Source organism: Ciconia boyciana, chromosome 7 (genome assembly GCF_034638445.1).
Source record: "Ciconia boyciana chromosome 7, ASM3463844v1, whole genome shotgun sequence".
In the NCBI taxonomy this organism is placed as follows: Eukaryota; Metazoa; Chordata; class Aves; order Ciconiiformes; family Ciconiidae; genus Ciconia; species Ciconia boyciana.
This window is the reverse complement of record NC_132940.1, coordinates 22981014-22993333: the sequence shown is the minus strand read 5'-3', so window position 1 is coordinate 22993333 and position 12320 is coordinate 22981014. Positions and strand designations below refer to the sequence as shown.

The window sequence follows — 12320 nt, the reverse complement described above, 5'->3', positions numbered from 1 at the left end:
CAAAAGTTTTAGTTTACTAAAAACCTTCCATACTCATAATTTTAGCTCTTTCATTCCTGAAGCAGATTATTACTTAACTGTCCAAGAGACTGGTTAGTGGAGCAGGACAGTGGTTCTTGCAGTAAGGAGGAGAAGTAGGATAGAACAGAAGGAAAGCTGAGGACTGGAAGACTAGACCGTAGCCAGTACATGTGGAAGGCAACACTCCAAGGAAGGCAACAGTAAGAAGTTGAAAGTACCTCTATATCAAGCAAAATACAATGTACCAAGTGGAACATGGACAGCGGGAATAAGTGGAAAGTTTGGGTGAAACAGGAATGATGTGGCAAGTAAGAGAGAGACACAGGGGCAGGAAGCTGCGATTCAAGAGAGGAATGAGTTAACTAGGATGTTGGATGTAGACAACTAGGCATAGTCCAAGGAAGGAACTGTAGGTTGTTTTACACTGAGGGGGAACATCAGAGGCAGACTACCAGAAGGTGAATAGCAGAGCCTTGTGAAGGAGGAGTTTGCTGACAGCTCCAAGAGGTTATGAGGAAGAGAAGCTGTGGGGGGACTGAAAACGATGAGCAGATCAATCCAAGATGAAGGCATCCCTGGAGAGAAATTGATTAGAGTGAACAGATGAAGAATTGCAGAGCACCACATCTCATATCACTTGTGAGGTATCTATTTGCTTCCCAGTAGGGGTGAATTTCAGCCAAAGAATAAAACTGTCATTTCTACTCCGCTGAGATTATGTCAGGTACCAGACATGTAAACATTAAATAATCTGTCCTGTGTAGCGACTTTTAAAATGAAATTTAATGACAAAAAAGAAAATGTAATTTTGATAACATGCTATTAGTATTCTAGTGCTTTTTCTCACATAATCCATCAGTCTAGTGGCTTGAAATCTGCAAACAATATTGTGAAAAAAAAAAAAAGCAAATCTACTTTCCTTAAAAAGCCTCAAGATGTGGGAATCAAAGTACAGTGGGAATTTATGAGAAAGAAGGTGCAACTAACAGTAAAACTTTGAGTTGTGCTCTTATAACCCAATTCCTGAGAGACACCAATTTCTTTCATATTTTTGTATGGTAGCTGAGTCAATTTTAATAGTTTTCCTCTATAAAACTCCTCAATTTTTTTGAAAACTTTATGCTTTATGTTATACCCAGAAGCAAATGAGGAAAGGTCATTTGTTCACAGAGACAGCAGAATGAAAAAAAAAAACAAACCCTCATATGGAACATATTTGTGTGTTATGGAGGTTTCAGAAACAACCTTACACCTGTTTTGGAAGATATAATAAAAATGACGGATAGTGCAGTAAGATCATAAAGATTTCTTCCTTTACCTAGCACTTCTTAGTTGACTCAGATTTAGTATTACAGTATAATCAAAGTCTACCCTGGAATAAGTTTCACTTAAGGGCAAATTCTCCTAGGTTGGGTGCAAGGGATCCTCTCCCACAGCTACATTCACATACTGCAGGAGGAAGCCATGCTCTGGAAGTGAGCCTGGGCTCTAAGGAATGAGGCTTATGGAACTCAGAAACAGTTGGCACTTTATCAGAGGAGCAAAAGGGTAGCATAATTTGGGGGATGTGGCCTCCTGCTTCAAGTCTTTTGCATCAAACCTCAAACCAACATTTCGAACATATTTTGACAGCTTATGTGTTAGCAAAACCAGACATCATATGCCAAGTAGAATAGGATAAAGTCTTGCACTATATGACTAGGGTACATGGCTGTGCTGTGGGACCATGTAGAATAAATAAGGTTTTTCAGGTTGCTACTCTTTGACTTAGCACACTAAAAACTAATCAGGAAAAAAATCTTTTGATAAGCTTTTAAATTTTAAAAGCTGGCCTCCGTTTTGGTTGGTGACAACTTTAGACAACTATTTTTCATGATGGCAAGAATATTGTATTTAGTCCCTGGTAACTCTGGAAAGCTTATTCTATTTGGAAGGTTGCACTGTTCTACTGTCTTGAAATATTGTCAGAGTGTAAGAACTGCCAATGATGAATGTTGGACTCAAAGTTAAAAAGACCACAGACTATTAATTAATTCCCATGTTTTTATGCAACACAGAAAACAATGTTTCTTATCACAGTTGATTCCTACTTTATTATGCACAGTTTCAAGGGTCAGATGCAGACATACTTTATATAAGTAGTTTTTTCTTTTTTCTTACTGCATTCCTACACAGGCAGCATTGGTTTCAGGAAATCCCCTCCAATGTCTATGCATGTGAATTGTTGCTACCAATATTTATGGCCGTGGAGCTGAGGCTTTATACTTATAACCAGACGTTATCTGCAGAGTTCATATATTTTATAATTGAAGTTCATATATTTTATAATTGAAGCAAACTTTTCAATCCAGTGTCACGGCAGCCAGAGTAAAACTTTATGTGTTTGGTTGCCTTTATACTAGGGACCACAAGGGCCTCAGGGACCTGTTGGATTCCCTGGACCAAAGGGACCTCCTGTAAGTATCTTTTTAATTAAGTATGTGCAACAACAGGAATGTTATTTTTCATACAATGTTTCTGAAGTTAGTATTTGAAGATTTAGTTAAGGGATGGTTTATGTATCGATTACAAATATGCTTATTGAGCTTTAAGGCTAAGACAAGAACTTACATATTCAAAATGATCATTGGTGCAGCTCATATGACATTCAGCATAATATACTAAACTGCAAGTCTTCTAGTATGTTGATGCCAATGTCCAGGTGACAGACTGAGTTTAGGCAAAATATTACTTTGCTGGTGTATGTTTTCTTTTAACAATTGATTCGTTGAAGAAAAAATTAAGAGGAAGGAGACATTCATTAGTAGCAGAAATGTATACAAGCAATAGCACATTTGAGCTGCAGCCTGAAGTAGTTATACTGCTCTTCTAGTGTGTTTTTGCTCATGTGGCGTAAGTACAAAATCATCAAAGGACCTGTGATTTTTTTCACCCATACATTTGTTATTTTTATTTCCAATGCCAAAACCTGAATTTCATCAAATAGTCCTGTAATGCTTAGTTTGTGCTAACTGGGTCATTAAGCAAAGAAAAATGGAAGGGAAGTATAGGGACTTTCCACGATTTCTGAATTTACAGAAATACGTTTTTGAACATTTGCAATGGATACATACATCAGGGAGGACACAAGGAAAATGTATTATTTAAATCATAGTTAGCTGATAGAGGAGCAGTTAAGCTGTACTGAAGACTAGTCTAGAAAAAACAGAGATCAGAGATTCTTGCAGCTAATTGCACACTTTTTTTCAGAATTAAGGATGGCTAAGAAATGCTTTGATTTATGTATTTTACAATTTCAGGGGCCACCTGGAAAAGACGGCTTGCCTGGGCACCCAGGACAGCGGGGTGAGACTGTAAGTAAATGTACTCTACTGTGTTAGTGTTGTAAACCTCCAAAGGCCATGATTGTGTGATCAAACCTAGAGAAACAGAGACAACAGAGAAAAGGGGAAGAGGCTGGGACTAAGAGGTTATACAACTGTAATTTTCTTATGGTTGGTAGGTTAGGCATGAGAAAGCTTTATTTTGTTTCCATGCTACAAGAGTGAGGTTATTCTTTGCTATGCCCAGTTAGTAACATCACAATGAGCTTAAATAGTCAATAGAAGTAAAAGACATTAATACTCAGATCTCACTTTTAATAAGGAATTGTCAGGCAATTACTATATGGTTCTTTTCTCACTGAATGCCATGTAACATAGATAATAACATAATAAAAAGTCTTATTAATGGTAAGCAGCTAGGAAACTCAAAAGCCAACAGCTTTGGAAAGTAGGATCAGGAATTATTCAACCTGTGAAAAAAATCTTAAATTTTGAAACTATATCCTATGTAATCCTCCTAAGAATCACAATGAGTAAATTCTGGCAGCAAAATGCAAAAATTAACATGTAAGAGTTTTAATGGAATTATTTAAAAAAACTCTCTACTTCTGTAGTGCCAAAACCTTACTCATATCCCACTGAAATAAAGTAAAATTCTTACTCAGATTCTTTAGAGCTAGAGAAAGCCATAAATGAATTTAGAGAGAAATTTTCTCAGCATGTAGAATGTGTTTTGGGTTCCAACTTCACTGGAAATCTGTTAGTGACCGCTGAGTCACTTCCACTGCTGGAAGGAGGAGCACAGAGCTTGGAGTAACACATCATTCTGAAAAACTGTATTTTCTTCTGCTACTACTGTAGCATTGTAATGCTTTGCAATGATAGTGGCTTTTTTGTGTGTGAAAGAAACATTACTGACTACTTCTTTGTTCTTTTTCTTTGCAATGTTGCAAAGATTAGTCTTGTGTACCATAAGAATGAATTTGAATCATTGTTTAGAATGGAGGAAGCTCAAAATTGTTCTTTAGTCTGATAAGAAAAAGCACAGTTACTGTTTTCCCTTTATTCTTATTTATTTGAACATGAGCCAGTAATGTGCCATTATGGCAAAGAATGCTGATAGTATCCTGGGCTGCAGTAGGGTGATCTTTCCCTTCTGTTCAGCCCTGCTGAGGCCAGGATTATTGTGTCCAGTTCTGGGCTTCTCAGTACAAGAGAGAGAGAGCTACTGGAGAGAGGCCAGCAAAGGGCCACTAAGATGATTAAGGGACTGAAGCATCTCTCCTATGAGTAAAGACTGACAGAGCTGGGACTGTTTAGCCTAGAGAAGAGAAGGCCCAGGTTGAATCTTATCAAAGTATATAAATACCTGAAGGGAGGGTGTAAAGAAGATGGAGCCAGGCTCTTTTCAGTGGTGCCCAGTGACAGGACAAGAGGCAATGGGCATAAACTGAAATACAGGTGGTTCCATCTGAACATCAGGAAGCACTTTTTCACTGAAAGGGTGACTGAGCACTGGAACAGATTACCCAGAAAGTTTGCAGAGTTTCCATCCCTGGAGATACTCAAAAGCCATCTGGACATATTCCTGGACAACCAGCTCTCAGTGGCCCTGCTTGAGCAGGGCAGTTGGACCAGATGCCCTCCAGAGGTTCCTTCCAACCTCAACCATTCTATGATTCTATGATTTCTTGATTTCACTCATGACTAGAAATGAAAGATGCAAAATACAATGAAAGTATGGACTCTGCTACTGTGTGATGTTTGGACCAGGTCCCTCTGGGCTCAGTCAATACTATGGTTCTCTAATTTTGTATCCCCTTTGGGTTTAGTAGGGTTAGACTGATATAAAACTTGAGTAACTTAGGAGAAAATGCAGCTTTTCATTAGCATTGTTTTCTGCCTTGTCTATATGTATACTTGGGCCAGAATTATTTTAAAAATAGTTTTCCCCCATGGGTTCTCATGTATATGTTTTGGTAGAAAAACAGATTTTTTAAAAAACAAAAAGTAGACTTGCTGACTTTTTTTTTTAATGAATATTTACATTCCAGATTTTTTAAAAATGTATAAATCAGAAAACGTTCATTGCACTCACTGGTAAATCCGGGTCTTAAGAATTCTGTTTCTTATTTAGGCGTATATCTCATTAAAGTTCAGTGGTGCATGTAGGCATTACAACAATTAGGGGATTAGGCTGAGAGACATACTCAAGCTTAACAAATTAGAGAGCCAGATTCCCAGATTGCACTCTGCAGCTTGCTTATAGAATAATAAGCATATGTTGACAGCAACTGAGGTAAGTATTAGTGGAGAAAAGGCTACAGCTTCTTCCCCCAGTAAGCCATATGCACTTTGAAGAACTGCCATTGTTTGCTGAAATTCTAGACATAGGAATGATAATATCATGATAAATAATTTGGAATATAAATGTAGGAATAAACTAGATACTGAAAACAAATATTAAGCTAGTTCCTCCTTAGAAGTGATTATCAATTTCAGTCATATCAATCTCAGATTGGCAGGAGGCATCAGCTGCAGAGATTGTTAGATTGTCTGGTGTTATGCAAGAATTTAGTGTTTCATGCCTGTGAAAGGATAAAATAGAAATATACTAACTGTTTCATCTATTAGAATTAATCAAGGACCTTCTTACTACAATAAACAGTTTTATTAAATTTTCTTTCACAGAAAATAACAAAAAAATGGAGACTAATCAGGCACTTACAAACACAGGCATGAGACGTTAGTGTGAATTTTTTAATACTAAATATTTTAGATGAACCCATGGGATGTTCAGATCATCTTGAGTATTTGCTGCTGAAATCTCCGTTGCTTATTACTTCTTTTACAAATCTGAATCTGTAGGAATAGATAAGCTGGTGACATAAGAGAGAAATCAGAGTAGTAAAACCATCATTAGCATCAAGAATCATTGAATATACTGCAAAGTATCAATGCATTCTGCAAACCTGGTAATAGCAAGTCTTCTGAAGGTACTTTCAGGAAATGGGTAATATTCAACATTCCTTTGTCTTTCCTTAGAATAGGCTTCAGAAGAAGCTTTGACTGTGTACAGGAAGGGACACATGAATGATTCCATCTGTAGCAGTTCTGATTTTCAGTCATTAGAGCAAAGGGGTACTTTTGTATTTGTTTTTAATCTGGATCATTTCAGAGGTCTGAGAGAGAGTGCCTAAACAGTTATGGGCCAATCTGAACCATGATAAATGTCTGGCTGGCAGCAAGAAGAGAATCAGATTGAGGAAGGTAAAAAAAGCTTAAACTGGATCTGATGGAATGGGGCAACTGTCAGTGAGACTGTGTGCCCAGAGGAATGCTGAGCAGGGCCCAACATTTATAAGAAATATGGGCCAGATGACACCTTTGTTTTTGCACAGGTGAGCAGAATAGGAGACAGATATAGGCTGTTAGGCAGGGGATACTATGTGGAACCCTAGATGTGATACAGCAGTGAGTACACTCTCCTAACTTTATGCAGCAACACACTTCCAATATTGGAAAGAAATAATTTAGCACCTTTCAAAGATACATTAAACAGTGCTACTGTAAAGTGAGGTTGTCATTCAGCTTATTGGCTAATTTTGGACAGAAGTCTGGGACCACGGATTAGAAAATGAAAATTCTGTAAAATTTGCCAGTGTTCTGAAAAACTGTCCCAAAAACATTTCCTTTCTGTTCTCTGCTTCCCAGTTTTTGCCATCATATCAATTTCTCATTAACACCATTCTTTTTGTGGCACTCATGCTGCCTTTTTTACCATCTCTGTATAACCTTAATCTTCCCTGGATCTCTATTTCTGTTCATTTTCTTTCTGTCTAACCTCCCCTTTAATGCCCCTCCAACTTAATCCACCATCTGTGTCTTTCTTTAAAAAGCATTTGTATGTCTGGCTTTATGATTCATAATGTATATATGTAAAAATGCATTTTCAGCTGTCTTTTAGCTGCATCACTTATGCATTCAGACTCACCTAATCAAGTTCACCTAGAGAGACCTGTAAAATTGACTGGAATTTTTACTGCTGTACCACCTCAGAGAGATTGAACTGATAGAGACAAGAAAGATTAATCAGTATTTCACTTCTAAGTATACACAGGAAAAAAGAATTTCTCATTTTTATTTCCTGAAGAGAAGGAATGTGTGACATGGAACATCTCACATGTTCATTGTCATTCTCACATGGACATTTCTCTTCTTCAGCCCAGATATGAATTTTGCTCTTCTATATCTTGTCCTGGGTCACATAGTATTCTATAATTATTTCACAGGGTTTTCAAGGAAAAACTGGTCCTCCTGGTCCTGGTGGTGTTGTTGGCCCGCAGGTACCTAATTTAATTTCATAGTTAACTTCAGAAGACCAATGTTTAATGTTTATATTATGGCTAAGGCAGTTGCTTTTGTTGTATTAAAAGGATCATATTGATGGTTATATTAACTTTTGTAACAAATGATGCATAACAATTTTAGAAAGGTGTACTTAGTAATCATTAGTGATTCCACAAAATATGCAAATGTTGGGGTTACCTTTCGACTTCCTTTTTTGTGTGTTTTCCTCATGTGATTATGAAGTTGGTGGTTTACAGAAGTCAAGAAGGCAGAGTTCTCTACCATGAAATAGTTTAGAAAGAACAACATGTGACTTTCTTGTCAGAGGCCAAATTTCTGTCACTTTTAGATTGTGGAGAGATTCACTATCAAAATTTCATTTGATCTAATCTTACTTATTTGCAACAAAATCAAGCATTTGGATTACATGAGCTTTTTTAGGTAATTCCCTCAGTGAAAATTTTCTGCTAGTGAATCTGAAGAGATAACTTTCAACTCTCCTACCTTCCAATTCATATTATTCAGAAAAACAACACTACACACAGTGTTTACCTCCCGTGTCCTTTTTGTAACCTCCTCCCATACGTGGGTACACACTGTGTTTTAAAGCTTCATTGCTTAAGGAGCAAGGTCAGGATTTCACTCTTTGGAAGCTGTACAGACATGTCTGCAGGCAGAATGCAATGCAAGATTTATTTTATAGGACAAAGATATTTTGTAAGTCAGCTTTGCCTGGAGGGAAGGTGAGGAATGTATGCTAACCAATGGTAATATTGTTTAATAACAGATACTCATAACAGCTGGATATTAAGAATCGCTTCTCCTTCCCTCCCCCCCCCCCACCCCATGACATTAAATACCTTGAGGTGACTGAAGTTCTGCTTTTGTGCTTAGGGTCCTACTGGTGAGACTGGCCCAATTGGTGAAAGAGGTCATCCAGGTCCTCCTGGCCCACCAGGTGAACAAGGCCTCCCAGGTGCTGCAGGAAAAGAAGGTGCTAAGGTATGATTGTGGCTTTGCAGAACAAAATGGAAGGGACAGATAAATTGCTGACAGTCTCACAGTTCAAATCATCTTGCAGAACATATGGAATAAAATCAGAACATACAATATAAAATCATGATTAGCATGTTTCACCCAGAAGGATTTTGAAGACTAGAAGATTCCAATTTTAGAGCTGTGTCTGCTTCCATTGAAATAATGAGAATTCTCTTGAGCCAATAATTAGTATTTTTGTAATAAAAAATAAAAAACTAGTTTACATATACCACACATTCACTGTGGAAGGACATAGTAATGACATGTTCACACCAAGGTGGAAATTTGTACATCTTACAATTGTACAATTGTAAAGTAGGATGTGTAGTACTGGCTACAAGGCAGAATTTCACTGACCAAATTTAGCTCTTTTCTTACTTTTTGGCCACCATTGGGGCACAACAAAAATATTGCTTATCTACTTACTATGTAATTCTATTCAATCTTCCATTTTAAATGGGCATTGAAATTTTTAATGAATGTATCTTTAAACATATTTTTACGGCTTGCTGTGTTTTTTCACTATTTATATTCTATAACTAATACTGTATTTTGTCAAAGCTGGTTATAAATTTAACTATATTGATAGACTACTGTAATGAAAATCTTAAAAGAATTAGTGGGTGAATAGGTGGGGGCATAATCTTTTTTATCATTACTATAACTAGGATCTGGTATTTCATTTTCATCACTCATTTAATGACTAACATAAGCATTTTAAACTTTTTTTTTTTAATCAAAATATAATATCTTTCCAAGGGTGACCCAGGCCCTCAAGGCATTCCTGGGAAAGACGGACCAGCAGGTCTTCGTGGTTTCCCTGGAGAGAGAGGCCTTCCAGGTGCTCAGGTATGATATAAGCACTAGAACAATTGACATGATATTTCTAAATACAAGAAACAATGGATTAACTCTTATTTCATGGAACCTTCTACAGTGCTTAAAAATGAATGCAATAGGAGAACAGACATCAAGCATCCAACATTGTTAAATATCATTTGCTTTATAAGGAATTTATTCAGTTTTTTGTCTTTGGATTTTTACATTCTTCCTATTACAAGTGTTGCAAAAATAACTCTTGAACTTTCCAGTGCAAGAGATGAGCCTTTTTTTTCCCTCCCCCATTTTTTAGGGTCCAGCTGGTCTGAAAGGAGGGGAAGGTCCTCAAGGCCCACCTGGCCCAGTTGTAAGTAAACATAATAATTTTATGGAAATATAAACAGCATTACATAGTAACCTTTTTTCTTCCTTACATGCTGTGATGTTTTCATCAACGCAGTCTGTAAAACAGCAGACAGGTGTATGTCATTCAAAGTGATCAATAATTATTTTCTACTAATTATCCATACTAATAAACATTCAAGAAATGTGAAGGTTGTGAATATCTGAAGCCTTCTGCTATCAGTAGGTATGAGATTTACTTGTTGCTCTATACTTGCCACTTACACAAGTTATTGATGAAAGAGGTTTTCCATAGTGGAAAATCTATCGGTAGTGGATAGTGGACTCATGCTATTGTGGTGGATTGGCCTAGGCTGGATGCCAGGTGCCCACCAAGCTGCTCTATCACTCCCCCTCCTCAACTGGACAAGGGGAGAAAAAATATGATGAAAGACTTGTGGGTCGAGATCAGGACAGGGAGATCACTCACCAATTACGGTAACAGGCAAAACAGACTTGACTTGGGGAAATGAATTTAATTTATTACCAGTCAAATCAGAGTAGGATAATGAGAAATAAAAAATAAATCTTAAAACACCTTCCCCCCAAGCCTCCCTTCTTCCTGGGCTCAACTTCACTCCTGAATTCTCTACCTCCTCCCCCCAAGCGGCACAGGGGGACAGGGAATGGGGTTTGTGGTCAGCTCATTACATGTTGCGTCTGCTGCTCCTTTCTCCTCACACTCTTCCCCTGTTCCAGCACAGGGTCCCACCCACAGGAGACAGTCCTCCAACGAACTTCTCCAACGTGAGTCCTTCCCATGGGCTGCAGTTCTTCATGAACCGCTCCAGCATAGGTCCTTTCCACAGGGTGCAGTCCTTCAGGAACGGACTGCTCCAGCATGGGTCCCCTGTGGGGTCACAGGTCCTGCCAGAAAACTTTCTCCAGTGTGGGCTCCTGTCCACGGGACCACAGGTCCTGCCAGGAGCCTGCTCCAGCACAGGCTTCCCACGGGGTCACGGCCTCCTTTGGGCACATCCACCTGCTCCAGTGTGGGGTCTTCCACAGGCTGCAGGTGGATATCTGCTCCACTGTTAACTTCCATGGGCTGCAGGGGGACAGCCTGCCTCACCATGGTCTTCACCACTGGCTGCAGGGGAATCTCTGCTCTGGCGCCTGGAGCACCTCCTGCCCTTCTTTCTTCACTGACCTTGGTGTCTGCAGAGATTTTTCTCTTACATGTTCTCATTCCTCTCTTTCGACTGCTTTTGTGCAGCAATTTTTTCCCCCTTCTTAAATATGTTATCACAGAGGCACTACCACCGTCACTGATTGGCTTGGCCTTGGCCAGCGGTGGGTCCATCTTGGAGCCAGCTGGCATTGGCTCTATCAGACATAGGGGAAGCTTCTGGCATCTTCTCCCAGAAGCCCCCCCGCTACCAAAAACTTTCCACACAAACCCAATACAGCTGTGTTCCCTTTGTACAACTGCAGTTCATTTATACAGTTGACCCATTTAATGTTTAAAATACTGCTGGTGTTCTGCATAGCCTAAGCTAGCTTTTAAATATGTGGCATCACTATTTTGCACCCTTATTACTGCATGTAATATTTTGAACCATATATGAGCCTATGTGTAAGTTTTGATTCATTTTAACTCATTGCAAAACAGATTCTTTTTGTTTAGATTGGGATAGCAGGATGTTTCATACATAAAGAATAAAACTGATAAATATTCCACTCATCTTCAGTAATTTCTGTATAGTTGGAAAATGTCACATAGCCTATTTCTTTCCACCACTATTTTACAATTTTTTATTTATTTGCTATCTTAAAAAAAGAAAAGTTTGAAGACAGTCCTCTCAGAATCTATTGAGATTTTTCACTCAGAGTTTGGAGACCTCAACATACTTAAAGAAGGGAACACATCTTGATCCTGTTTTGAAGTGCTTTGAAATTGGTACAGAGAATCATATAGCAGCAGGCATACTATACCATTATTTTTGCCACAGTATCTACATTGAAAAAAATATTTTTCAATGAAAGTTTAGATTCTGTAGGAAAAGGAAAAAATTGTAGAGCAAGCTTAAGAACTTTGAGAAAGTATGATGAGCATTGTAAAAAAGAATCTTTATTTTGGAAAATAGTAACATGCAACTTGCAATCTACTATTGAAATCCATGGGAAAATAGATCATGCCAGAATATAAGAATGGCTTATTAACAATACCATTTTATGAATATGTAAAGAAATGATGCATTATACAATTACTTAAGAATTTTAGAAGATGAGATGACCAAAAAACCATCCATTCCTTTGAAGACTTTACCTTTACTGTACTTCTTGTGTGGACCATGCCTATAGACAGGATCAGTGAAACTATTACAAATTATGTTTGCTTGGCTATTAACAGCTATGTAAAATGAT

The 12320-nt window shown here is 38.0% G+C and overlaps 1 protein-coding gene across 3 annotated transcripts in view; it reads left to right on the top strand.

Annotated features, from left to right (window-relative positions):
• The window catches only part of COL11A1 (collagen type XI alpha 1 chain), a 163475-nt gene that overhangs the window by 99099 nt on the left and 52056 nt on the right, over positions 1–12320 (top strand). For all 3 annotated transcript variants that reach the window (XM_072868974.1, XM_072868973.1, XM_072868972.1), the window contains 6 exons: positions 2424–2477; positions 3321–3374; positions 7637–7690; positions 8589–8696; positions 9492–9581; positions 9865–9918. In XM_072868974.1, the coding sequence (XP_072725075.1) occupies positions 2424–2477; positions 3321–3374; positions 7637–7690; positions 8589–8696; positions 9492–9581; positions 9865–9918 (414 nt within the window). The remainder of the gene's footprint in view (positions 1–2423; positions 2478–3320; positions 3375–7636; positions 7691–8588; positions 8697–9491; positions 9582–9864; positions 9919–12320) is intronic.